The following is a 27,051-nucleotide window of genomic DNA, read 5'->3' on the forward strand; positions in this document are numbered from 1 at the left end:
TCCATCCATCCCTGCATCCATCCATCCATGCATCCATCCCTGCATGCATCCATGCATCCATCCATGCATCCATCCATCCATCCATGCATCCATCCCTGCATCCATCCGTCCATCCATCCATCCATCCATCCACCCATCCATACATCCATACATCCATTCATCCATCCATCCCTCCCCATATGTGTTAACATATTTTTTGAGCTCCTAGAAAGTCGGAAAGAGAACACAAGCAGGAAAGGAGGAAGGCGAGGAGGGGGACGCCCGCAGATTGTGGGAGCCCACTTTTAAAGTCCCTGGTCCTTATAAGATGGGTAACCAAAGAGCCAGTTTCCTTGCCTCTTTGTGCTGCTGCTGTCAGATCCAGCCAGATAATTATAACTAATAATAATTAAAAATCAAAAGTGCTCTAGGCACATACTTAGCATTTGACTCTGGCTGTGCTTTCTGTGAGTAGCGGCATCTTCCCCCTTCCTGCTTTAGAGATGGCCCAGTCCTTGTCACCCTGACTGCTGCCAGGAGAGCAAGGCCTGGCTGGGCTTGGCCGGGGGTTGCCGGCTGACCCCGGGCGGTGGTTCCGAGGAGTGAGAACCTGTTGCTTTTGCTGGAGTTAGCGACTTGTGAGGCCAGGAGCTTGGGGAGGGCTGAGAGTTTGACTAGCTGCTGACCCTCGTTTCCCAGTCCCCATTGTTTTCTTTTTTATTTTTTTGAGACAGAATCTCTCTCTGTCGCCCAGGCTGGAGTGTGCAGTGGCACGATCTCAGCTCACTGCAAACTCTGCCTCCCAAGTTCAAGTGATGCTTCTGCTTCAGCCTCCTGAGTAGCTGGGATTACAAGTGCCCACTACCACGCCCAGCTAATTTTGTATTTTTAGTAGAGATGGGGGTTTCACCACATTGGCGAGGGTGGTCTCGAACTCTTGACCTCAAGTGATCCACCTGCCTTGACCTCTCAAAGTGCTGGGATTACAGATGTGAGCCACTGCGCCCAGCCGCCCATGATTTGCTATTGCAGATGTTGTACTTCTCTGGGCTCAGTTTCCACATCTGTTAAATGAGGTAAGACCTGCTGCCTCTGGTTGTTGTGAAGATGGAGTTGGTGTGTGTAAAGTACTTTAGTGCACTTAGGATATAAGGATTGCTGAGGGTAATTGTGGCACTTTTCCAGTAGGATCACTTTGTGCTTCCTGCCTTCCCCACTAGGGCAGGAAACCAGAGCCTGGCACAGCCTAAATTCTATTGAATGTGGCCACATGTTGTGGCGATGCCATGTCCATCCTGTGGAACTCACAGTCTGGCCTCAGATGCCAGACCTGCCACCAGGCAGCTCCATGACCGTGAGAAAGTCACTGGCCTTCTCTTGCTTTCAGGAAGGTCCCTTCTTTGTTGGGTACTGGAGGAGCTGAAGGCAGTGATGCCTGAAAAGCCCCCAGCACTGGGTCTGGGTTAGAGTGAAAGTTTGGTGAGCCCCAGCCCGTGTCGTCGTTGCCTTGCCTGTGGTCTGGAGGTAGTGGGCTTTCTGTTCATGTCTTCACTGACTCATTCAATCAATCATGTGTGGATGTGCTCAGTCTAGCCCACAATTGTTCGCCGAGCACCTGATCTGTGTCAGCTGTGTGCAGGTGCTGGGGATACACAGGCATAGACTAAGCCCGTTACATGTTGCAGGGAGGGGAAAGCAAGCTAATAAGGACAAACAGAATACTCCTTATGCGTTCGTAGAATATAACATCATATGATGTAATATGGTGTGGTATAGTATAGTGCTGCATCATCTCATATCACTCATACCGTATACTAAATACAACATAAGTACTACAAGCAACAGAGCCCCACAGCTGGGCCCCCACAAGACACTAACAGGCACCTTGGAACCTGAGCTTTGCCCTTGCTCCCTGTAAGTTACTGTGTTATGGGCACAGTCAGTGTGTGTCTCTGAGCCTTGGTTTATTTACTGTTGAGTGGGGCGGGGGTGTTCCCAACATGATAAAGTGCGGCATCATCGTCACCATCGCTGTTGTCGCTGACATGATGATTACTGCTGCCGCCACTTGGGGCAGCTGCGTCTCCCGAGGGGCCATGTGTGGCAGTTTGGGGTCTGCCTTGGGAGAAGGCCAGGGTGGACACTGGCAACACTCCTTGTCCTTATAAGGCCCAGGGCACAGGCCTGAGCCCCTCACCCCAAAGTAGTAAAACTGAGGCAGCATTTCCTGAGTGCTTCCTGGGAACCTGACTGTAAGCCCTTTATGTGGGCAGCGTCTTCAGACCTCACATATGAGGTCTTTGTCATCGATGGGTAAACTGAGGCTCCCCATGTAGACACAGCTGCCAGCAGGGAGGAGTGTGTGGCCAGGCAGTCTGACATGAGTGCCTGTGTTCGCAGCCCCTGGCTGAGGCAGTGGGGTCGGAGATGACTCTCAAAGCCCTCAGAAGCCAAGGGCAGGTCTCTGGGTGCAGGGGTCTCCAGGCCCAGGGGTCTCTGAGCAGGCCTCACCTCCCAGCGAGGCAGGCATTCTGGAAGGTGACATGGAGGCCACATGCAGCTCTGGCGGTAGGATGCTGTCGCCAGTCTGGGCAGCCCTGGGTGAGAAATGGCCTCTCCCTGGTCACCACAGAGGCGCAGTGAGTAGCAGGCACCGGAGGGGTGCTGTTGAGGCAGAAGCCTGTGCCCATCTGCTTGGATACCCTCCTGAGCCCTGAGGGTCAGCCCGCCTGAGCGATGAAGTGTGTGGAGGCCCAGGTGGGGACTGGGGGGCCTCCCCCCAAGGCCCAGCTCTGGGCAGAGATGGCACTTGGAATCAGCCTCGGGCTGCCCGTCTGCCCACTAGAGCCTGTCATTCATGCCCTAGGGCAGGGGGCCAACCAACTTTAGAGGGCATCATGCCATCTCGACAGATGGGCACGGGGGAGCTGCCAGGAGCCTCAGGCCAGCGGCCATTGTGTGTGCAGGAGCCCAGCCCCTCCCCGGTGCTGTCTCAGCCGGGACCACATGCCTTCAGTTTCTTAGTAACACTGACGACGCGGCGAGCAGCGGCGCCTCACTGGCTCCGCGTCCACAGAGGTTTGCACCCTGCAAAGCCCTGCCCTGCATTGACTCAGACAAAGAGGCAGTGCCTCAGATGGGAAGACATGGGGCCCAGGGGCCTGAGGGGGTGACTCAGACATAGACACAGACACTCCTGTCAGAGCGCCTAGGCTCACAGCTCTGCCTCCCTGCAGCTCTGCCCACATGGGGAGCCTCAGTTTACCCAGTTAAGACAAGGAGACACACTTGTGTGAGGTTGTAAGAAGCTCCTCATGAGAAGGGCTCGCTGTGAGGCTCCCAGCAGCAGTCTGGAAACATTGTCTCAGTTTTACTGCTTTGTGGTGAAGGACTCAGACCTATGCCCTGGGCTTTCTAAGGACAATGAGCACTGTCAATGTCCACCCCCCCAGAAATGGGGTTTGGAGGCCTCAGAGTTGCTTCATCAGTGTGACCTTGGGCATGTGACCTCCCTCATGGGGCTCACTGTCGTCACCTGGTCAGCGGTCACAGCGCCCCTCTTGGAGGGTTACTGTGGGGATGCAGCATTGTGCTGTGGACCGTCCAGCACAGGACCTGGTCCCCTAGGAGGGCACATGGAGGGGGGCAGCATCTGGGGTGGAATTGGCAGAGTTGCCGTGGATTTCAGTGTCCCTCTTTCACAGATGGGAGAAACGGGCCCAGAGGGCTTAAGCCACTCACTTGATGTTGTGTCCAATAGCTGGTAAGTGGCAGAGCTGAGCCTGCAACCCTGCTGGTGAGAGGCAGGGAGGAGGTGAAGGACGATGGTGGCACCACCAACAACCAGGCACTAGGGGAAGCCTTTTGCCTTAATTTCCCCATTCTGAGGAAGAACCTATGAAGCCAGTGCTGCTGTTATCCCCATTTCACAGATGGGGAGACTGAGGCAAAGTTGGGCAGAGATGAGATTTAAATCCAGGCAGCCTGAGCATGCAGCCATGTCCGGACACCAGGAGCAGGATGTTTTGTGTTGCTCATTTGTGTCAGAACTTTCTTGATAACAGCAGGAGGCTGGGATCTGGCTGGGGATGTCTTAGCCCCCATCAACGAGAGACTAGGGTGCTCTGGGTAGAAGTCTGGATTGCACTCTTTGGTCAAGCAGGAACAATTACTAATGACATTTACAAAGAAATTAATGATGAGAAATGCAAGTTGGCATTTCAGGAGCATCCGCCAGCAGCCGTGCTCCAATACTCACAGGAGAGGTGAGAGGCTGGGGGCCAGGCATGGGGAGAAGGAGATGGCAGAAAATTAATTTCGCTGTGTCAATAATGAACATGGCTCCACTTGTTCCGCTTCTGAAGTTTAGACAGACTCAAACATGGACGGGCTGGGACTTGTCTGGGGCAGCATGGAGATAGACTGTGTGGCTGCAATGTGGGCAAGGGAAAGTGACAGTTTCAGTTTGGTGTCTCCTTTCAGTGTCCCAGAGGACAACAGGGGTGGGAGGGTCAGGGGACAGTGAAAGCAAGGAGGTAGTAGTCCTAGGACTGGGCCATTTGGGCAAAAATCTACGTGCCACCTCCTACCAGCTGGGTGACTTAGCGAGCTGCTTTGCTTTTCTGAGCCTCAGTTTCTTCATCAGTCAAATGGGAATGACTGGGAGAAGTAAAGATAATATATAAAGAGCAGAGAGCCCAGTTTCTGACACATTGTAGGAGCTCAGTGTATGGGAGCTGTTACCGTATTTCATGGTTGTATTTTAAGATATGCAACTTTCCTCCTTAGCGTCTCTCTTATGTTAATTTGGAATACCTCATTTGCGTGCTGTAATTTAATTGGTCCTGGTTTTTGTTTGTTGTGATACATAAAATGCTGGAGCATCTTATGCTCTTTGGGGTTCTAGGGTAAATAAAATACGGCTTTGGTGGGAAGCGCGGTGGAGGGTGAGGAGCAAGATGCTGAAATTGTCTAGGGCAGGGAGGGGATTCCAGTAGGATAAGGAACCATTTGCAATGGTGTGATCATAGCTCACTGTAGCCTTGAACTCCTGGGTTCAAGCAGTCCTTCCACCTCAGCCTCCCAAGTAGCTGGAACTATAGGTGCGCACCACTACACCCAGCTAACTTTTTTATTTTTTGTAAAGACAGGGTTCGCTATGCTGCTTAGGCTGGTCTAGAACTCCTGGCCTCAAGCAATTTTACTGCCTTGACCTCCCAAAGTGCTGGGATTACAGGCATGAGCCCCCACACCTAGCTGGTTGTCTGTATTATAAAATAGAGAATTCCCATCATCATAATGACTCATATTTATCTAGTGCTTTCTGAGTGTCCAGCTTGTTCTCAGCACTTTTAGGCATTAAAACATTCGATATCCACAATGCCTCTAATATGAAGACAAGCAAAACGAGGCACAGAGAGGTCAAGTGACCCCCAAGGCCTCGGACCTGGTCAGTGCTGGACCCAGGCCACCAGCCCTGAATTCTGTCATCTTCACCCCCACACTAAATGGCTGGATTTCTTGATTTTTCTATAAATCAGGTCCGGCAGCTCCTGGCCCACATTTCCGTGTGGCTTCCTTTGGATACAGCGATTAGGTTCCTGTTTCAACACAGCCCACACCTGGCCTACCTTACCTGGCTTGTCACCAACCTGCACTGTTTGTAACCTGCACTGTCGAAACACTTCACCGTTTGCAGGTATTGTCTCACTGGTGCCTCTGCAGCCTTCCAGGGGCCACTGGAAGTGCTCTTGACTCTCACCATTTTGCAGACTGGAATACAGGCTTGGACCTGGGTGTCCAACTAGGATGCTGGGAGAAGTGGGGCTTGTGGCGGGAGTGGGGAGTGTGTTCTACTTTTTGGGTTTGAGTGTTTGAGCGGGGGAGGCAGGTGGGGCTCCCTGCTTCCTGTGCAGTGACCAGTCCCCCAGCTGAGGCCACACCTGGAGGCGCAGCCTAGACAGCTGCAGCCCTTACCTGTGGCGCCATCTTTGTTTCCTCGTCTTTGCCTCAGAAGCTGCCACATCAAAAATGTGGTATTGGCCAGGCATGGTGGCTCACACCTGCAATCCCAGTGCTTTGGGAGGCTGAGGCAGGAGAATTGCTTGAGGTCAAGAGTTGGAGACCAGCGTGGGCAGCATAATGAGACCCCGTCACTACCAAAATCATTGTGAGATCATCCATGTTTTTTAGTTGACAGGGACGACAGAGCCCTGTGGTTAGTATTAGTTATGATGCTATTAAGTGTCTATATAGCATTTTATGTGTTGTAAAACCTTTTACTTATGTTATCTAACTTGAAGCTTCCAACAAGGCAATGAGGTGGATATGATTAGTTTTAGTTTTCAGGTGAGTGAAGGAGTACTTAGAGAGGTGAAGTGACTTGCCTAAGGTCAGAAAGACAGTAATTAGCCAAGGCAAGATTTGAACTCCAAAGCCCATTGTCTTCTCATCAACCCATTTACCATCCTACCTACCTACTTATTTATTCAGGCACTCCTCTTCCTCCCACCATTCATTCATCCATTCATCCATCCACCCATCCATCCATTCATCAATCTGTCTACCCACCATCTACTCACCAATCCACCCATCCTTCCATCCATCCATCCACCCATCCATCCTCCAGCCACCCATCCACTCATCTATCAATCAGTCTGCCTATCAGTCTATCACCTACCCATTCATCCACCTACCCATCTATCCACCCATCCATCTGCTCACCAATCTGTCCACCCATCCTTCCACCTATCCATCCACCCATCCATACATCTGTCCATCACCCACGCACCATTTCATCCATCCATCCGTCTATTCATCCATCTACCCATCAATCTGTCATCCACCTACCTATCTGTCTATCCACCTATCCACCCACTCACCAGTTCATTCATCCACTCTCCATCATCTACCTACTCAGTCCTCCAGCCACTCATCCATCCATCTGTCCTTCATCCATCCACCCATCCATTTATTCATCTGTCCAACATCCATCTACCCATCCACCCCCTCACACCCACCTACCCACCCATCCATCATTTGTCCACCATCCTTCTATCATCTGCCATTCATCTCCCTATCCATCCAGCTACACATTCCTTCTCCATCATCACCCTCCAGTATTGAGTGTGAGGTACATGTCAGGAACCACATGCTTTTAGGATGCCTTCTTTACATGCTTTTAATTTGACACCTCACTGTTAACCTATCCCTCTCCTTAATTTAAAACTGTGCATATACCTACACATGCACAGACACACACACACACACACACACACACACACACACACACACAAGCACACATGCCTCTCTGGCGAGATGAGTGGGATGGGACAGACCGAGGATATGGATAATTCTTGGTTTGTGTCATGAAAACCGGTGACTTCTGCCCGGTGACAGAAGGGAGGGCACAGGGCAGACCCACTTGATCCTGGTGGAGCAGGTGTCTGGGCAGTGACCACGTGCTCACTGTTTGGTTGGAGGCTGGATATGTATGAGATGGCACACAAGGCATTTTGGGCCAGGCCGTGGCATTCTTCAGCCTCATCAGTGGGACCAGCTTCTGAAGAGTGGGCAGCCCATGAATCCCCGCCTTTCTGGGTGGTGGGATCACCCTTTGCCCTTTGCTTGGTGCAAGGTTGGACCCCCTCTCTGGGCTGGCAAGGGTGTACACCTATGTGTTTCCCAAGAACCGTCACAGTCATAAAATGTATTTGGTCTCAGCTGCAGTTTTGGTCACTGGTGCATGCACACAATTCATCACAGCAAATTAGGTCCATCGGACGAGCTTCTGCCCCACAGCCTGGGGGGTCTGTCAGCAAGGGGGCTGGGCCATGTGGGGGCTGGGGACCACTCTTGGGGAGTGATAGGTCATGTTTCCTGAGGAGGCACCCTCAGAATATCCACCAGAACAGTTCTGAGACTGTAGGACTTAATTTTCTAGAAATGTTGAGGATGCAGGAAAGTTTTCCTTTTAACCAAAATTTGGAAGAAAGTGGAAATGAATGCGATCAAAGTTTCCTCATATCATTTGCAAATCCTGAAAGCACTGGGTTAGTTTGGGGACCTGAACATATGTGTTCTGTATAATTAGTGACCGTGTGACCTAGATTTTCCAGTACAGTCCTGATTTCAAGTACTCCATCCCAGCTCTTGGCTGTTTGTCCTGATTTTTGGTTTGTGGAATATGACGACTCTATGTGGAGCTCAGTTTTCCCATCATATTTTGATGAATAAATATTTAAAGTGGTAAAGACTTGCAGCATCAGAAAATATTTTCTCCCACTTACTTTTTTCCAGCCTGGCAAAATATGTCATTTGTAGGTGTGCTCGGTGCTCTGCTTCCTGCCTCTTACCTGCCCTGCCAGAGCAAACACAGACACTTCCTTCCTGCAGCGTTTGTAAACCATCAGGGCCCCACTGGCTGGCCTGGCCTATGACTGCAGGTGTGGCCTTTCTATAGGGGGAAGAGCCCTCAGTCGGAGAGTCTCTTGAGGTCTTCTGTTCTTCTACTGGCTGGCCCTGGGAGCCACACTGTGGACGGTAGCCGACAGCCTAGCCTGGGCAGCACTGAGAAAGCCCCTCCGCTGGCGCTCAGCTGGTGGCATGTTGTCCCGGGATGCTGCGGCTCCCTCCCACCCAGCTGAGGCTGTCTTGGGCTGCTATGATCTGTGCTCCTTCCAGCCAGAATGACCCTGAGTATCTTACCTATTGGTGCAGCAACTCACTCTCCTACCTTCTAAGATCCTGCCCATTTTTTTTTCTTTTTTTTTTTTTTAAGACAGTCTTGCTCTGTCGCCCAGGCCGGAGTGCAGTGGCACGATCTCAGCTCATTGCAACCTCCGCCTCCAGGGTTCAAGCAGTTCTCCTGCCTCAGCCTCCTGAGTAGCTAGGATTATAAACACATGCCACCACACCTAGCTAATTTTTGTATTTTTAGTAGAGACGAGGTTTTGCCATGTTGTCTAGGCTGGTCTTAAACTCCTGGCCTGAAGTGATCTACCTGCCTTGGCCTCCCAAAGTGCTGGGATTACAGGTGTGAGCCACTGTGCCTGGACTTTTTTTTCATTGTAAAAATTTACACAGCATAAAATTTACCATCTTAACCATTTTTAAGTGGCTGGTTCAGTGGCATTCAGTACATTGACGCTGTTGTGCAATCATCAGCACCGTCTACCTCCAGAACTTTTTCATATTTCCCATCTGAAACTCTGTTCCTATTAAACATTAACTTCCCATTTCCCCTTTTCCCAGCCCTTGGCAGCCACAGTTTCTATATCTATGACTTGGCTGTTCTAGGCACCTTGTACAAGAGGAATCATGTAATAATTCATTCCACCTGGCATAATGTCCTCAAAGGATCTCTCCCAGCTTTAAGAAAAAGATATAACCTGCTCTGGGCATGGCCAGGGCCAGGGCTGTGGGGAAGAGGGTGGGGTGGGGGCAACTGCATTTCTTCTTCGTCTCCCTTGACCCTATCAGTGACGGCTTGGCTTTGCTACAGTATCTTGCAGGCTGTCATTTCTGAAATATTTGTTGAGTTTTTACCAAGTGCAGGCTCTAAGCTAACAGGGTACAATGTCGAGCTGAGAGGAGGTCCCTGTCTTGTCACGTGGATGGCATCTTGAAGGGGGGTTGACCATGGTGGGTCCACAACCAGATCATTGCAAGTTGCAGGACTTGCAGCATTGAAACCTCTGCAAGGTGCAGGGCAGTGCTGTGTGGGAGTTGCTGGTCAGCGGGCAGGAAGGCTGCTCCAGAAGGCTGGCTCCGATGTGGAGAGGCCTGGGAAAACCGGGCTATGGAGGACACTCTGAATAGGGGGAGTGCTGCTGGGAGGGAGAGGGGGAGAGGGCTGCAGTGTTTGGGAGCCTGGCAGAAGGTGGTGGCTGAGGCTGTGGGCGCCAGCGAGCACCAGACCGTGGCGGGCCATCTGGGCTGTGGTCAGGGTCCCGATGTGTTCTGGTGTGGGTGGGACCCGCCGGGGGTTTTAAGAAGCAGAAACCCTTCTACAGCCCTGCCTTCTCCAGGAGACAACCCGGATTGTGCTTCATGTTGTTTTCTCAGCTTTTCTTTGCCAGGAAGGGGTCCTTCGAGGAGCCCTTGCATCCTGGGCAGGTGGGGCTGCTGGAGGGACCCAGCAGGGGGTGAACATGGGGCAGGTCAGCTGCATAGGGTGGGGAGACAGAATGCCAAAGTAACAGTGACCAGCCTCTTACCACTTGGCACTACACGGTCAGTGTCAGGACTGGTGTGTGTGTGTGTGTGTGTGTGTGTGTGTGTGTGTGTGTGTATGGGATTTGAGGGTATCCCTGAGTCCATGAGTGTGTACCTGCATGGGGTTGTGGGGTATCCCTGTGTGTGTGTGTGTGTGCATGGGATTGTGGGGTACCTGTGTGTGTGTGTGCATGGGATTGTGGGGTACTTTGTGTGTCTGTGCGCATGGGATTGTGGGGTACTCGTGTGTGTGCATGGGACTGTGGGGTACTCGTGTGTGTGCATGGGATTGTGGGGTATCTGTGTGTATGGGGGTGAGCACATGAGGGAGCAGGGGTGTGTGTGTGTGTGAGATTAGGGTATTCATGTGTGTGCGTGCATATGAAGTGATGTGTGCACAGTATTAGGAACCCTGCCTTGGCAGGCTGCTTTCATAAGTACCCCAAAGAGCTGTCCCTCTACTATGCCTGCCCTGTCCTTTTCCCCATGGGACACCGTGGAAGGCGGAAGGGAGGGCTCTCAGGTCTTCTGAAGTAAGGAAGGTGTGGGGGATCCTTATGGTCCAGACTATTGAATGCGGTCACGTGGCACACTCTGGTGCTGGTCCCTCCAGATGGCCCATGGACAACCCCCGAGACAGCCGTGCTCAGCCTCCTGGGCGGCTCTAGTGGGAGGGTCTGGTCTCCCTGCACACTCCTTGGTCTCCCAGGTTTGCCAGCACCTGGCGCACCCAGAAACACTTGGGCCGGCTGGGCAGGAAATACCCATGAGGCAGCAGAACCCAGGACCTGCAGGTGGTTCTGCTTTCACAGAACTTCATCTTCTACCCTTACCCTCTTTGGCAGAACGTAACCACACTGAGTCCCACATCCCAGCCCCTCGGGTGAAGATTCAAGTAAAGTCAGGCCATCTGCTGGCTAACGGCACCACTCCCCACCTCCCTGCAGGGTGTGTGGGGCTTCTAGAGACCCTCACCAACCCCAGAGGCCTCAAGCTGGTGGCCCGAGGGCCACATTCAACCTGCAGATTTGTTTTCATCGTCCTGCATAGTGCTTTAAACATCAAGAACGTTTGTGGATTTTACTTCCTTTTTCCCCCAACTTTTATTTTAGATTCTGGAATACATGTGCAGGTTTATGGCATGGGTCTGTTGCGTGACACAGAGGTTTGGGGTATGACTGACTGCATTACGCGGGTCGTGAGCATAGTACCTATAGTCCCTTTTCAATCCTCGTCCCTCCCTCCCAGCTCTTTTATTTCCCAGTGTCTGTTGTTCCCAACCTTATGTCTGTGTGCGCCACACGGTGTTTAATTCCCACTTACGAGTGAGAACAGGTGGTATTTGGTTTTCTGTTTCTACATTAGTTAACTTAGGATAATGGCCTCTAGCTACAGCCCTGTTGGTGCAAAGGGCATGATTTTATTCTTTTTGATGGATGCATAGTGTTTCATGATAATGTATGGACCACATGTTCTTGATCCCACCCACTCTTGGTGGGCACCTGTGTTGGTGTCATGTCTCTGCTATTGTGAATAGTGCTGCAATGGACATATGAGTTCCTGCGTCTTTTTGGTGGAATGCTTATTTGCCTTTGGCTGCACCTGCAGTAATGAGATTCCTGTGTCAAACGGTAGTTCAGTTCTTAGTTCCTTGAAAAATCTCAGAACGGCTTTCCATGGTGTCTGAACTAATTTACCTTCCCACCAACAGTGTATAAGCATTCCCCTAAGAAATTTTATATTAAAAAAAAATCTAAATTTCCAGTTTTCTTGCAAAACCAGCAGCAACACTGGGCCTTCATTCCCACGTGACAGTCATTGCCAGGAGCTGACAAGTGCTGCCTCTTCTCAACAAGGTTTGTGGTCTCAGGGCTGACACAGACCCCACCGGGTCTTACTGCTCTGCACCTGGCTTGGGCTGCACTTGTCCACAGTGTGAACCTGACAGCACCCGCACCCTAACCTTCAGGCCTCCATCCAGACGCGCAGCTCCACGTGGTCAGAGGAATCCTGCCCGCTGCAGATAGATCTCCTGGAATGCACCCATTCTTTTTCACAACATAAACATGTTCCAAGCACTGGTACCCCTGCCAACTGGTGCTTCCTTCTTCCCAAACTGCTCCACGTGCGTGATCTTCTTTGACCCACACTAAGAGCAGCAAATGTACTTTGAAGTAGATGAGAAGAGTGAACCCTCTTTTGGTTTTGAGAACCTTTCCACCCAATACCCTTTTTTTTGAGACGGAGTCTTACCCTGTGGCTGAAGTACACTGGCACAATCTTAGCTTACTGCAGCCTTGAACTTTTGGGCTCAAGTGATCCTCCCGCCCCAGCCACCCGAGTAGCAGGGACTACAGGCACACACCACCACACTCACCTAAGTTTTATTTTTGGTAGAGATGGGGTTTCACTGTGTTGCCCAGGCTGATTTCAAACGCCAGCTTCAAGTGATCTTCCCACCTCGGCCTCCAAAGTGCGGGGATTCTAGGCGTGAGCCACTCACCCAGCGTCAGTGCCGTTTTTCCTGGAGTTTCGTCACTTCCACCTTGGGCTCTTCCCAACGCTTTGCAGGAGATGTACTTGATTGAATTCCTGGCACAGCAGCATCGGGTTGGGGCCCCATCTTTTAGGGGTCAGCTTCAGGCCCTTTTAGAGCAGGAGACCGTGCGCTAATTCATATTTGAGATGAGCTATTCCCTGGGGGCCTGGTTCCAAGCAGGCTGCTGTGGTTAGAATGGACTTCGCAGTGGCCACAAGGTTGAGATCGGTGCAGCAGTCCTACCCAGGAGTGGGCCAGAGGCCACAGAAGTGAACCTGTGGTCACCTGGTATGCTGTGGCTGGGACCTCTGATTTTCAGTCCTGAATCTGCTGCTTGGCACTCTGTCCCCAAGGGGCTTAGCCACCAGGTACCCCACCCTCTTTGGAGAAACAGCAATAGCAGCGGAGGTCACATGAACTCAGGACTCAGAGTCAGGCGTGGACTCTGTTGCTGAGGAGGGGCAAGTCTGTAAGCGGCCCTGGCAGCATTCCATCTTCCTTTGCTTGTGACAACGCCATAAACCTCTCGTTTCCCCTTGCACACTGCTATCTAAAGTCTCACCGCTCACCCGATTCTCTGTTCACAAACAGTGACGGGCCTTTGCATTTTGAAGTGCGGCTCCTGTGAGTCCCCTGTCCCTCCAGGGAGGTATGATTAGTCCCCTTGTTTTGTTGGGTGACTCTGAATGGGAGCCTGTTTATGGGCTGGGTTCCTAATAGAAGTTCAGTTCCCTCCTAATAATCTATTCCCTGGTGGGTTTTATTTCCAAAGCATGGCAGTATAGAACCTGCCCTCTTGGGAGTTTATTGGGCTTTTTTCTTCCCCACACTGTTTTCTCCCACGTTTTCACGCTAGGGAAGAGTTTCCCGCTCATGGAAATGATTGTTGATCGGGCCACCTGGTTTGGTCATTTGTGTCCTGGCAAGAGGGGGTTCACAGAGAGTGGGGGGCACTCTCTTTCCTACCTGGGCTCCATAGAGCATCTGGAGAAATGGAAAACCAGGATCCAGTTGGCGCCAATAAAAGGAGTCTGGGTCAGAGGCTGTGCAGATGTGGCTCTTTCTCGAATGTCACCATAGGTGACTCAGGTCGCTGCATCAGCTTCTGCTGTTGGTTTGGCAAGGAAGCTGCAGAACCGCCACCCCAAAGCCAATCCCCTTGCTCCTTGGAAGTTGGAATCTCCCTCTAGGCTGGGAGTTCTGGGTGAATTGAGGCTCTCACATAAGAGACAGCTTCCCTGGCTGAAGTTGCAATGCTCACTTCCTGCTGCTCCAGAGTGGCAGACGACAGGCTGTCTCACTGTCTCGGAGGCAGGGACGGGAAAACCTCATGCACATCCCATGCATGGAAGAGCTGCCGCTCCTTCTGCCATAGGACATCTCCGGGCTTTGTCGAGGGCCAGTGGGTCACCAGCTTCACTCTCAGGCCAGGGATGAGTGTTACACCCACTCCGGCAAACCTCGCCCTGCCCTCTGCATAAGCGAGGCAAACCCCTGCTTGCTGGGTGGGGGCCACGGGAGAAGTAGGGTGCATCCGTGTCATAGCCTGGACCCCGGGGGAGTGGCTGCGTCACTGGGTAGGCATTTAGAGGGAATCTTGGCCATCACTCACCCCTAATTTTAATGACGTGCATTAGCTAAATTGTGTTCTGAGTATTCATTCGGCGCTGTTTATGGTGTGCTCTCGAGTATGCTTACTGTTTGTCAGAAGTGCAAACTAGCGAACATATGAGCCTTTAAGACAGGCCATCTGTTCGTCTTAGACCCTTGGATGATTGTCAAATGCTTCTAAAAATAAGTGCTCACAAGCAGAGAGGGGCTGCCCAGGTGATACACAGCAGTTAGGGGAGGCAGGGCTGCCTGTGTCTGTACCCTTTCCAATGGGAAAGAAAGAAAGTGTAGGGGAAAGGGGAAGGTTCTCCAGGGAACAGGAGATGGGAGCAGAGGGAGATGACAGGAGAGAAGGCTCTGCTGATACACCTTTTTGGCTGGAGGCGTGAGCTTCTCCATGTGTCTTGCCTCTCCTGTAACTCCACAGCTCAGATACCTTCGATGGCTCCCCATGGCCCAGATTTAAGGGCAAGCTGCCTCGTCTGGCATCAAGGAGCCTCATCAATAAGGCCCCCGGCTTCCTCTCCAGGCTGGTCTCCCTGGCACATACCCTGTGCTTCTGCCAAGCTGAATTATTCATTGTTCCCCCAACATATGCTGCACTTTTCACATCTCAGAGGCAGAACCATGCCGTGGTGAAGAGTGGGCCCTGCAGACAGACTGCATGGGTGCAGACCCAGCAATGCCATCACCAGCAGCAGGACCTGGGCCTCTCTGCGCCTCAGTTTTCTCATCTATAAAATAGGGATGAGAGTAATGCACAGGGCGGTTGTGAGGCCTAAAGGAGTTCATATGGGTGGAGGTTGAGCATGGTGCCTAGCACACAGTGAGCCCACGATCAGTGTTAGCTGTGATCATGATCAGTGCCATTCCCACCCTCGTGCTGTTGTCCGGTGATTCATTCTGCCTGGAAAGCCTTCTCTCCAGCTCACACACACACACCCAGTGCAAATCCTCACCCGGGCTGTCTTTGAAGGGCAGCTAGAAGGCCAGCTGCTTCCCTAAGCATCTCCTATTGGAAGTCCTCTCTCTATAGTCCTTAAAAGGCCAGGATTGTGCCTCACTTTCTCTCTTCTGTCCACTGCACAGGGCCAGGCACCCTGTCTGCTAAGTGAACAAATAACGGCACCCAGCGTCTCCCCTACCGAGCACGAACGTGGCTGCCATCTTAGCCTAAAGGCCTACTTTTTCCCCAGGAAAGGGAATCTGTCAGCGGTGAAGGCGCATTCTCGGGCTTGTTCCCAGCTCCTGGAGAAAGTGCATTGTAAAGCCAGCCTTGTGAGAGCTGCTGAGGCTGGAGCTTGTCAGGGAGTGGCCAGTGATGGGCAGTGCGGAGAAAGGGGATTGGCCACAAGCTCCTTCCCAACCAGAAATCAGAGTGAGGTGATATGCAGGCCGGGTTGTTCGGCAGGTGGGGCCGGGAGAGCAGGGTGGGATGTTCTGGGTGTGGGGGCTGAGTGTTCCTGTGCCTTCATATGCTGCAGGGACTCAAAGACTCAAGGGCCAGAGCCACAGCCTGGTCTCCAGAGAAGAGCCAGGCCTTCTTGTTTGCCTCTTCAGGGTCTATGAGTTTGGCTATCATCATCCCCACCATGAAACTGTGAACCCCTCAAGGGAGTGTGCTGGGACTTCTCCACCTGCCTGTGCCATGCCCAGCCGGGGGCCTGACAGACAGGAAGTCAGTGGGGGCCTGACAGGAACTCAGTGAATGTCTGTGGTAGAAACAGATGGATGGATGGATGGATGGATGGATGGATGGAGGGTGGGTGGCTGGATGGGTGGGTGGATGAGTAGATGAGAAGAGGGACAGGTCGATTGGTGAGTGGGTGGGTGGATGGATGGATGGTTGGATAGATGGGTAGGTGGGTGGATGGGTGGATAGAGGGATAGATGGGTGGATGGATGGATGGGTGGGTGGATGGGTGGATGGATGGATGGATTGGTAGATGGGTAGGTGGGCGGATGGGTGGATAGATGGATAGATGGGTGGATGGGTGGATGGATGGATCGATGGATGAGTGTACACCTACTCTATCCACCGTGGAGTCTCCCTGAGGCTGTCCTCCCCTACAGGTGTGCAATTCTGTTCCTGAGGGTGGGGTGGAGAAAGCAGTGATTTGTGGGTACAGGTTTCTAGCCAGCGGGGTGGGACGGAGTGAATAATGATGCCTGTTGCTCCAAGGGCAGGGCCATCCAAAGTTCAGCCATCTCAGGAGCATTCTTAAGATCTTGCCAGCCCTTTGGACACACAGAGGGAGAGGGGGATGAGTATAGCTGGTTAGTCCATTAAACCTCTATTATGCCTGGTCCCATGGAAGTGGCAGGGAGCAAACAGTCCCTCTGCCACGGAGCGCCCTGCCAGCTCAGGAAGACCAGCACAGACATCACCATGGAGATCTGTGGAGTATTTACTACAGCCAGACCTAGGGTGTATGTGGGCATTATCTCCTGAGTCCTCAAGGAGTCTGTATGGTGTTGCTGTAAAGAAATACTTGAGACTGGGTAATTTATAAAGAAAACAGTTTTATTTGGCTCATGGTTCCGTAGGCTGTACAGGAAGCAAGGTGCTGGCATCTGTTTCTGGTGAGGCCTCAGGAAGCTTGCAGGGATGGTGGGAGGCAAGGGGAGCTGGTGTGTCATTTGGGGATGGAGAGAGAGAGCAAGGAGGCACCAGACTTTCCTTTAACAAGCAGATCTCATGGTAACTGCAGGGAGGACACCACGCCATCCATGAGGGATCCTCTCCCATGACCCAAACACCTCCCCTAGGCCCCACCTCCAACACTGGGATCCCATTTCAACATGAGATTTGGAGGGGACAAACATCCAAACCCTATCAGCATCTTAGGAAGAGGGCTGTGTTATTAACTACCCCCAAAACCCAGAGATCAGGGAACTTGCCCAAGGCCACATGCCAGTAAGTGGCAGAGGGAAGATTCAAACCCAGGGCGTAGGCCATCTCGGCCCACTAAGGCTTCCTGCCCGCCTTGGGGTCACCGGGGCAGTGGCCAGCACCAATGGGGCACTTGCTAAGGACCAGGCAGGGTGCTAGGACTTTACAGGCATTTTGTCACAGAGTATCTGGAAGCCAGGAGGGGCAGCTAATAGGGCGTGTAGAGAATATCTTATTGATTCATGCAGTCGGCATGCTTAAGCCCCTCTGGTCTTTCCCACTTGACATGGCGAGGGGTAGGTGTCAAAGGGAGACCAGGCAGGGTCCCACGCCTAAGTGACAGAGAATGGAGCCAAGACCTTGAGAAGTAATCCTGGGCTTTAGACTAGGGGGAGGCACACAGTGTTCCTGTTCGTGACTGTGTTGGGCACAGAGGTGGGCTGAGCTAGGGCCCCCTCCTAGGGCAGGTGAAACCAGCATCGGACCCCAGCTAAACCTTCAAGGAGCCCATTCATTCAAGTGTGTGGCAGTGCTTTGGGAAGCACGGCGTAGCCTCCAGGCTCCGTCCTCCAGCCCGCTCCTTCCATGCACAAAACGTCACCCTGGATTGGGTTCAGGATCAGGATCATTTTGCTGCTGAATTCCCAGGGACAAGCATAGTGGCTCATTGGCTCAAAGAAGAATGAATGAATGAGCAACCATGTAAATGAATACTGGGCATCATTCACTCTCGAGAGGCTGAGGGTATGACGGGAAACCAGGTCCTGAGTGCTCTGCTGACAATGTGCACAGAGAGGGCTCTTTTTGTGGGTCTCACCAGGACCTGGGCTAGGCCCGCCCCCAGCACAGGCAACACACAGGTTTCTGGGCCCAGTCCCATGCCACCCCCTCAGCCATCACTATCTTGTGAACCTGGCCCCGTGTGCCAGGCAGAGGCTCCCAAAACAGGCTCTACCAGACACCTCCATCTAGGAGAGCACACAAGCTCTGGCGAGTGGATGGATCGAGGCTGCAAACCATTGCTACCCGCCCCTCCTGCTCTTCCATTTTATTTTTCTCACCTGCTTCTCTGGCCCACACCTGTGTCTCCCTGGCAGGCTGTGAGGCTGAGTGGATGCCAGGCCTCCCTCTAGGCACTTTCCAGTCCTTCCCTGGGCCCCTGTCTCCACCCCCGGCCTTTGTGTGGTGGTAAGTGTTCATCTGTGGGGTGGGTAGCATCTTTATAAATGATTTTCTTCCTTCTCTAAAGGGGCTAAATATAGCACAAGCATAAACAGAGAAATAGACATTAAGGCAGAATGCCCTTGTGAGAACCATGCGGGGTGGAAGGAACTCTTTAAGAAGGTTTGCTGAACCTCCTCCCCACGTTCCTCAAACCACAGCTTCTAGCCATGGGGGATGGAGCGCGGGTTCTTTCAGGGTTATTGAACTGTGCCGATTGCAGTGGCTGCCCAGAGCTGCCCTGTGGCCTGGCGTTGGGCGACTGGTGAGTCTTGGGGACAGGGGTCCCACTACCCACTCTGCCTGTTGACACTGGCCTTGGCCTGTGGGGAGGCCGGTGCCCTCCTTGGCTGAGCACCTGGGCTCCTCTGTGCCCCCCACCACCATCACATACACTGATTGGGTGCCCTTGACCAGTTTCCCTAGCTGAGCTGCCATCTGCACCATTAATCCCACAAACGTTTGGGTGTCTGTGTCTAGCCCCCCTAAATCAGGCCCCTCGAGGGGGTGCCCAGCTGGTGACTTCCCCTCCCCCTCACCGTGCCAGCACAGAGCAGAGCATCCAGCAGGTGCTTAATAACATAGTGCTGAGTGAATTCTGGTGTCTGGTCCCCTCGGGGCATCAAGTTTTGACATTTCCATCTGCTGTGACATTCTGGGCTTTTGTTCCTGTCACAAAACTTCAGGGAAGGAAGTTTTATCCTTCTGTCTCAGAGCCCTCTAGGAGGAAGTTCTTTCTTGAGTCTAACCTCAGAGCCCCTTGCTACTGCTATTAAAGTGAGCAGGCGCACTGTGGCTTTTCCTGGGGAATGGCATAGGTATTCTGGAGTTTTCCTAACCAGTGGTCCCACGTGTGGGTTCTAGCCTTCAGCACGTCTGCTTCAGCAGTGCCCAGGTGAGCCAGTGTGGAACATGTATGTCATATTGACCCCAGTCTTGACATCCTGGCAGGAGGCTGCTTCATTCTGCAGAGATCCCAGACATCCCGTGCCCATGTTGGCAGTGGGTGGTCCTCGGGGATTTTGTGGAGATGGAATATCATGTCTGGTTTTCTGTGGCGTGTGGAACAAAGTCCATGCTTGTTGGCACTCAGGGCCTCCACTGACCATGTGCCCACCAGCTTTCCTGTGACTTCTGTGCTGGGACCCATGTCTGCATCTGCCACTCGGATTCCAGTTTCCACACTTGTGTCTCTGCTGTTCTTTCCTCTTGGAATGCCCTCTCCCCTTTCCACATATCCACGTTCTACTCATACATCCATTCATTTTTCCTTCCATTGATTCATTCACAAATACTGTCTGAGTCTCTACTTTGTGTCAGGCCCTAGGAACCATAATTTGAGGACAAGAACCCTTCCTCATATCCCCTCTCTTCCTCCACCCCATCCTCCCCTTAATAAAGGATGACCCAGCCACACCCAAATAGCCTGGGCTTTTGACTGGCGGTTGGCAGGGTGGGAAAGTGCAGCTCCTGGGCAGCTGTGCCTGCTGAGCATTGGAGGCCCAGGGGCATGGGCAAGGCAGTACACGCCCAACCCTGGGTCCTGAGAAAGGAAGTCCCACCATGCTGTGTGCAGCTCAGCAGAGGAGGCCAGTTTAGCTCAGGAGAGGTGCCTGGCTGTGTGGGAGGTGGGCTGCAGGTACCTGAAGAGGTCTGCAGGGATGGGAAGTGATCCACGTGCCTAGAGGACTCTAAGAGCGGCTTGGTTGGGAGGGAGAAGGGAGGTGGGAACTGAGTCAGCAGAATGGTTTGCTGAAGATTTGCTGAACCTCCTTGAAGCTAAAAGGAGGATGGCTGTGTGGAGTGTGGATTCGGCTCCCCACAGGACTAGCTGGCTGTCCCTGCACGAGTACAGGGAGAGGTGCCTCGGCTGGAGGGTGCGGGTTCCCATGGAAACCACCCGCATCCCATCTGTGGCCTCAGACAACCTGCCTGGTGCCTCTGGGTCCCCCTGACCGAGGTGTCAGGCCCCGCTGGCAGAGGTGGCGCTGTATCTGGTGCAGAATGCGGGTGATCCGCAGACCGCGGGCCCATGGGGTGCAGGCCCTGGGAAGCCTGGCTCCCCTCGAAAGCCCCTGGCTTCCGCGGATTCCAGCCATCTGGTTCAGTGCCCGGTGCTTCCAACCGGGTAACGTTGGGCCTGTAATTTTTGCCTCCCTGGGCCTCAATGTCCTCATCTTAAGACGTCCCACCTCGCACGGCTGTTGTGAGGATTGAAACAGCGGTGCCTTTCACGGCACAGAGCACGCATGCCCGCCAAGCCCCGGCAGTGCGCTCGGCGCTGCGGGCATCTGCTGGGAGGCGCGCGGGCGCGGCCTGCCTCTCCCCGGCCGAGAGCTCGCGGGAAGGGTCGGTGACATCACCGCGGGGGCCGCAGCCGCCGCAGTGCCCGCCACGGGAAGGGGCTGTGCGGGGCCCGGCCCGGGCCTCTGGGCGAGGCTGCTGGCATCTCCTGGTCGCCCTCGCCTCGGACCCGAGCCCGGGAGAGACGCGGCGCCTCTGCTGACCCCTGGCGGTCAGCGGCACAGCTGCAGGAGTCGCCGGGCCCTGGAGGGCGCCGGGAGGGAGCCTCTCCCGGGGATCCAGGGTCTGTGCAGCCCCAAACAGGCGCACTCAGCCCCTGGTGCACGTTGCCTCCTTTCTCCAGGTGTCATGAGTTGGAGCACCACCTGAGGCTTTGATGAAATGGGTCTGAATTTGGAACACGAACCACTGAAAAGAAACAAAAAGACTGGGCTTTCAGATGCCAAATCCCACCCCCAGCCCCAGGCCGCTGGCTCCTGTGAAACAGATCAACCCTGCTGGCCCCCTCTGGCTGGCAGGGGGAGGAAATGCCATTGGCTGTAATGAGAGGGAACGTTTGGCCACAGGGTCCCACCTGGGTCCTGGATTCCCAGGTGCATTCGGCCAAACTGCACTGAGTCCCAGTCTCTGGTTGGGCCACTGCCATGTGACCAAGCAAGCAGGCTCTCGAGCCCAGCAGCAGAGGCTCCTCCCGCGTCCTGCCGGGTGACCCGTCCCCTGCCTGGGTCGCAGACACAGCGGCCGCCCACTGCCTCAGCACGCCTGTGCCCGCTCGTGTGTTTCTAGGCCGGAGAGCTGCACAGCACATCTGCTGTCTCCCTCTGCTAGGCTTGGAGCAGCTACCGCGAGGACTGAGAGGGGTCGGTGAGGGCAGCCTGCAGGCGATCAGAGTTTCCTCCTCTTCATTAGAGGAAAAGGGAGATGGAGAGGCGAATGGGGATGTTTTTAATTCCTGCCTCCTCCCCGGCATTTTCCCTTTCCCTCCACCTAGCCAGTCCCCTTGGTAAGACCTGAATGGTCTAAAAAAAAAAAAAAAAGCCAAGAAACAACGTATAGGGAGTCCAGGTTGGCAGTATCAGGAACCGATCCCCAAGCCCCAAATCAACGTGGTGTCTTGGCAGCTGTGTCCCTCGAGCACTTTTTCCTTGTTGCATTTTGTTTTGTTATAATCGAGGTCCTTTTCTGCGGCTCCCGGCGTAAATGCACTGAGTGGGAGGGACGAGCATGCTCTCCATTCTTCTCCTTCATGTGTGTCTCCTTTCTTCGCCTTTGCAGAACCACACGATGAGCCAGCACGCACAGTGAGGGATCGCTCAACAGGACACCTCTCCGCAGAAGGCTTGCCGGAGACGCCGTGGGGAGGGCCATTTGAACATTACATCCAATCAAAGTGTCATTTGCAACCCAGATGTAAAACTCTAATGATTTGGCCATGAGGCGCTGCTATTATAAGCAGCTGGAAATGAATATTAATGGCAGAGATTAAAAGTATTCCATGCTCAGTATTTTTTATTGTCCTGCTACAGCTAGTGTGCTTTTAGAGTTTCCGCCGCAGACTACATTTCTAGAGTTAGAGAAACCTGCTTTTTAAGGCTATTGTCCTTTGTTCTTTCATGTATTATATTGATAGTTTTTAAAAAAGAATTAGTGTGATTTTTTTTTCTTTGCTTCTTTTTTTTCTTTCTTGTTTTTCTTTCCCCCCCTTTGGTTAACTACTTTTTAATTGCAGTTCTAGGTAATTGTGCATCGTGATGTGATTGCTTGGCTATTGTCTGAATATTTCCTTTTAATTTTTTAATTAAAGACTAATGCTTTGATTGGATTTGCCAGTTCACCGGACAGTGATTAAAACTATGTAATGAATATAATCGGTTTCAGTGCAACTGGATGGTCTGCTTTTAAATGTGACTTAATCTGACTGCAGTAACTAGTACAGTTCAATAAAGGGAATCCATGCGATTAGCATCCTGCTGCCTGGTTCTCTCCTCCTCAGCCTAGGGCCGCGTGAGGGGCTGTCAGCTCCTGTAAGGGGTGTACCCCTACAAGTTCCTGTGAGCTTGCACACGCCCTTGAGGACCTGCACACAATAGACCCAGCTTCCCTCGGAAAACAAGCATAGTAACTTAATGCACGCAGACTGGACGGGCTGGCAGTGGCCACAGAAGTCAAAGCAGAAAACCTCTTAATGATGGAATACCCTGATCTTCCCACTCACAGATGGGGAAACAGAGGCCCAAGGGTAACGTGCGGCTTTCCCAAGGCCACGCAGCAGATCGATGCCCAGGCTCATTGTGGTGTCTCCTTGCTTTTCCCTTCAGGGTTGGCTTTCCCATGGGTTGGATATAGGCAGGCAAGTGGCTAGCCCTTCCCTTGCCAGGACTCCAGGTGGCATTTGGGTTCTGAGGCATGGAGATGTGTGGCCGGGACTGCAGAGCACAGCCAGGTAGGAGCCGCAGGTTCCCAGTCATAGAGATCAGCAAGATGTGGAAACATCGAAACTGGTGTCCAGGGCCAGGTCTGGAGTGAGGCAGGCAGGGGCCTGGGGTGCAGTATTTCAGGGGGCACTCATTCTCAGGGCCCCCTGCACTTGCAAGCTCTGGGAATGGGTGTCCTCTTGCATTTTACACTCTAGGCACCTTCCTTATCTCACCTACTTCTGGCCCTGCTGGTATCCCAGGGCCCACCCAGCAGCCTTGGTCTCCAGGCCTTCTCCGTGTTACCTCCCACACCTCCGTCATGCTGGTGCTCAGCTGACTTGCCAATCAGAGGCCGGAGCTTGCACGGGGAAACCCTTCCTTGCTAACTTTTCACAAGGGGCAAGGAAATTGGTTATTACCCTCTGCAGAGCGGAAATGAAACAGGCAGACAGATTGCACCTAATTATAATGTAATACTAAGTCACAGGCGTGGAATTTGGAGCAATTATACCCATCATCTTCTAGAAGACTCCCATATCAAGCAGCTTCTGATGACCTATAAGAGTTCCCCTTTCTTTTTGCCACCTCATGTAACATTCTCACATGGGCGGGGCTTTCTGTTTTTCAAAAGGCATTTTACACCTGTGAATCATAGAGCAGACCCTGCCAGTAGTGGGCCATTTCCTCCTGGACACTGAAGGCTGTGAATGCCAATTTTCAGCCTCTTGGAGACTTGGCTGTTTTGGGGGAAGACCTCAGGGTAGACACCCAGCGTTCCGCTAAGTGTGCCCACCCACGGACTGGGGCTGGGGCTGTGTCTGAGTGAGGTTGCCGCACGTCCACAGCAAGGCCTGCCTCATGGGCAGTGCTGGGACTGTCAATGGGACCAGTGTGTCCCGGGGACCTGCCACATCTCTGCCGCAGGGTCCTCTCCAGCTCCGGATCTATCCCAAACTCTGTGGAGCCCAGGTGAGAGCCCTCAGTAAGTACCAATAGAAGATTTGATTTGACGGTTGGTGGCGTAGGGCTAAATTAGTCACTGCCCCCATTAAAAATACAGCGGGGGGTTTAAGAGCTTTTCACGCCGTGTGGGAATCAGCAGCGAAGCCGGCTGATGCCTTGGGTAAGGAGAGAGGCGGCCTAGGGGACCGCGAGGTAATGAGGTTTATGGCGGTGGCAAGGCAGCCAGGGAACCCCACCGACTCCCCCCCTCACCCCAGCCCCATTGTTCTCCGGCTGGCTCTGCCCCTGCTGCTATGGCTGAGAGCCCCTCGTGACTTCGTGTAGGGAGGGGGCTGGCAGCGGGGACACTGAGGCCCTTCTTGGAACTGGACTTTTTTGCCATCAGGAGGTATTAGGGTGGGGGAGCAGTGTAGGGTTATAAACCTGTGCCTCCGAGACCCCACTCGCCCGTTCCAGAGGAATGGTCTGGAGGTGGGATGAGACACTTGCCTTTCAGCTGGAGGGGGCCTTTGAGGGTCACTGGGAGGCTTGTATAAAATGATGCCAAAGGGCTGCATAGAGAGAGAGACCTGCAAGAGGCATGGTCATCAATGATGACGCCAGGTGTCCTGCAGGAGGGCACCTTTTTAGCCAGGAGGGCACAGGGGAATTTGGATTTGGCTTTGGGGAGTGGGCAAGGTAACTGGAAGCCTAAGGTTTATTGCTGCTGTATTTAGATGTACAAATTGTCAGTTCTAGTGACTCTGGGTGGAGGAATTTTGCGCAGCCTGGGAGATGGACCAGGATCCCTGGCCACAGGCCCCTGTCATCGAGCACCTGCCCAGAGTGCCCAGAAGTGGGCGGGTAAGGGTTTCAATCTCAGTGGAGAAACTGTTATGGAAAGAATCTTCTTGAGTTCCCCAGTAGAGAATGCTCCCTTTAAACTCACAGTTGCTTAATAATGAACTTTCCACCTGTTTTTCTTCCTTCCTAGGGTGTGTGTTCCTAGGAATGGGACCTGTACCTACAAATATTCAGTAAATAGGACCAAAACTCCAATCCATGCCTTCCTCCACTCACCCATTCAGCAGGTATTTACTGAGCTGCCCTCATCTGCCAGGCAATGCACAGGGCACTGGGGACAAGGAGATGACCAGCCGATGTGGCCCCTGGCTTCATGTAGCTCACAGTGACACAGGCAAGCATGCTGGTAAATGCATAGCGACACCTGGTCATGAGTGCTGTGATGGCAAAACCAGAAGCTGCCTGGGATTTATGGAAGGCCTATGTATGAGATGCAGGGGTGCATTCAGGAAGCCCTTGCTGAGGCAGGGGCTTGAGACCTGAAGAAAGAAGGGAGGTCGGAGGTCCAAGAGCAGCGGGAAGAGAGCACCGCAAATGCGGAAGCCCTGAGCTGGAAACGAGCCGGAAATACCCTTAGAGAGCTGATTTCCTACTGAGTTTCAGTTCTAGGTGATTTAAAACAATCCCAGAGAAGTTTGGAATCTTGTCTAATATCACACCATTGAGAATAAACTTGGTACTATAACTTGGGTGCCTCGCCTTCCAGCCTGGGGTGTCTGACTCCATTTTTATTTTTATTTTAACAATCATGACGAAAATGATGAATAAAGTTTGTATTGTACCTTATAAGAAAGACTGCTGGTTCTCTTTCTTTCCATTAACAAAGTAACCAATTTTTAGCTGAGCAGAGGTTACCTTGGAGAGGGGAGGGGTCAGATTATATATCCTATGCTTTCCAGAAGTTAGGTGTGATTCTATTACTATTGGCAGCCATAGGTTTTATCAATAGGGCGTAAATAGAGGCAGTATGTGCAAAGTCTAAGAATTGTCCTGAAAGAGAAGACATGAGTTCATTGCTTCCTCCCGTCTTCCTGATGGCTGGAATGTGGCTGCAATAGCTGGCGTTCCAGAAGCCATTTGAACCATGAGGTAACTTGACTACCCCATTAATCACTTCTAGTTACTGTCCATCATAGCACTTGTGACATGTGGCGTTTTGTATTTATTGGTATGGCTTGGAACTTGCCTTTGGAGAAGAGAGAGAAACCTTACAAAGGTTTGCCCCCCAAATGCTTGTTACCCTTCAAAGCAAGTTCATGGTGCCACTATTTTACAACTTACAGTTGATTTTGGTTCATGCAGTCTTGCCGGGAGAGTGCTCAGTGATGATACACCCTGCACTGCACTCTTAACATCACAGAAGAGGAGAAAAGTCAACACTCAACAATGGCTAAATATTTGCATTTCTATCTTGCTCAACCTCTTTCCAAAAGCACGAAATAAAGTACGGTTTGCCATGCATGCCCCTGGCGTCTTTTCCCTCCATGCCTCTGCTCACAGTGCTTCCTCATGCTGGAACGGCCTTCCCTTCCTCCTCGCCGCTCCCCCGCCCCTGTTAACTTTTACTTTTAGACCCAGCTCAGCTGTCTAATTCTTGGGGCCAAGACTTGGGTGAGGTCAGTGAAGCACTCACCTGGGAGCAAAACATAAGCGGATACAAAACACTTGTGATCAAAATAAACAACATTTTCATGTAATGTTTTAGGAAATCACATTGGCAGGCTTCAGCCTGCAGGCTGGCAGCCTGTTTTTGAAAATAAAGTTCTACTGGAACCAGGACTGGGATTGGGATCTGGCAGGTGAGGTGGGATGGCACAAATGTAGCATTGGATTCTGTCTTTACTTAACACTTTGCCATTTTTTTTTCAACATGGGTTTTTTTTTTACAGAGTTTTATTTTCAGAAACATTACATGAAATTATTACGTGTGTGTGTGTGTGTGTGTGTGTGTGTGTTTTCACTTAAATTTTGTGCCCAAAGCATGTGCTTCATTCATTTCACCCTAGTCTTGGCCCAGTTTATTCTTTAGGTCACTTACTCTGACTCCCACAGCTAGGTAAAATGTT

The 27,051-nt window shown here is 52.4% G+C and overlaps 1 protein-coding gene across 1 annotated transcript in view; it reads left to right on the plus strand.

Moving 5' to 3' along the window:
• ZNF423 (zinc finger protein 423) overlaps nt 1-22,727 on the plus strand; it is a 360,445-nt gene extending 337,718 nt beyond the window's left edge. The window contains exon 8 of the mRNA XM_017530167.2: nt 22,038-22,727. Within this exon, the coding sequence (XP_017385656.1) occupies nt 22,038-22,067 (30 nt within the window). The 3' untranslated portion in view covers nt 22,068-22,727. The remainder of the gene's footprint in view (nt 1-22,037) is intronic.
• Nucleotides 22,728-27,051: the final 4,324 nt, after the last annotated feature.

Source organism: Cebus imitator, unplaced genomic scaffold, assembly GCF_001604975.1.
Source record: "Cebus imitator isolate Cc_AM_T3 unplaced genomic scaffold, Cebus_imitator-1.0 Scaffold63, whole genome shotgun sequence".
Classification (NCBI taxonomy): Eukaryota; Metazoa; Chordata; class Mammalia; order Primates; family Cebidae; genus Cebus; species Cebus imitator.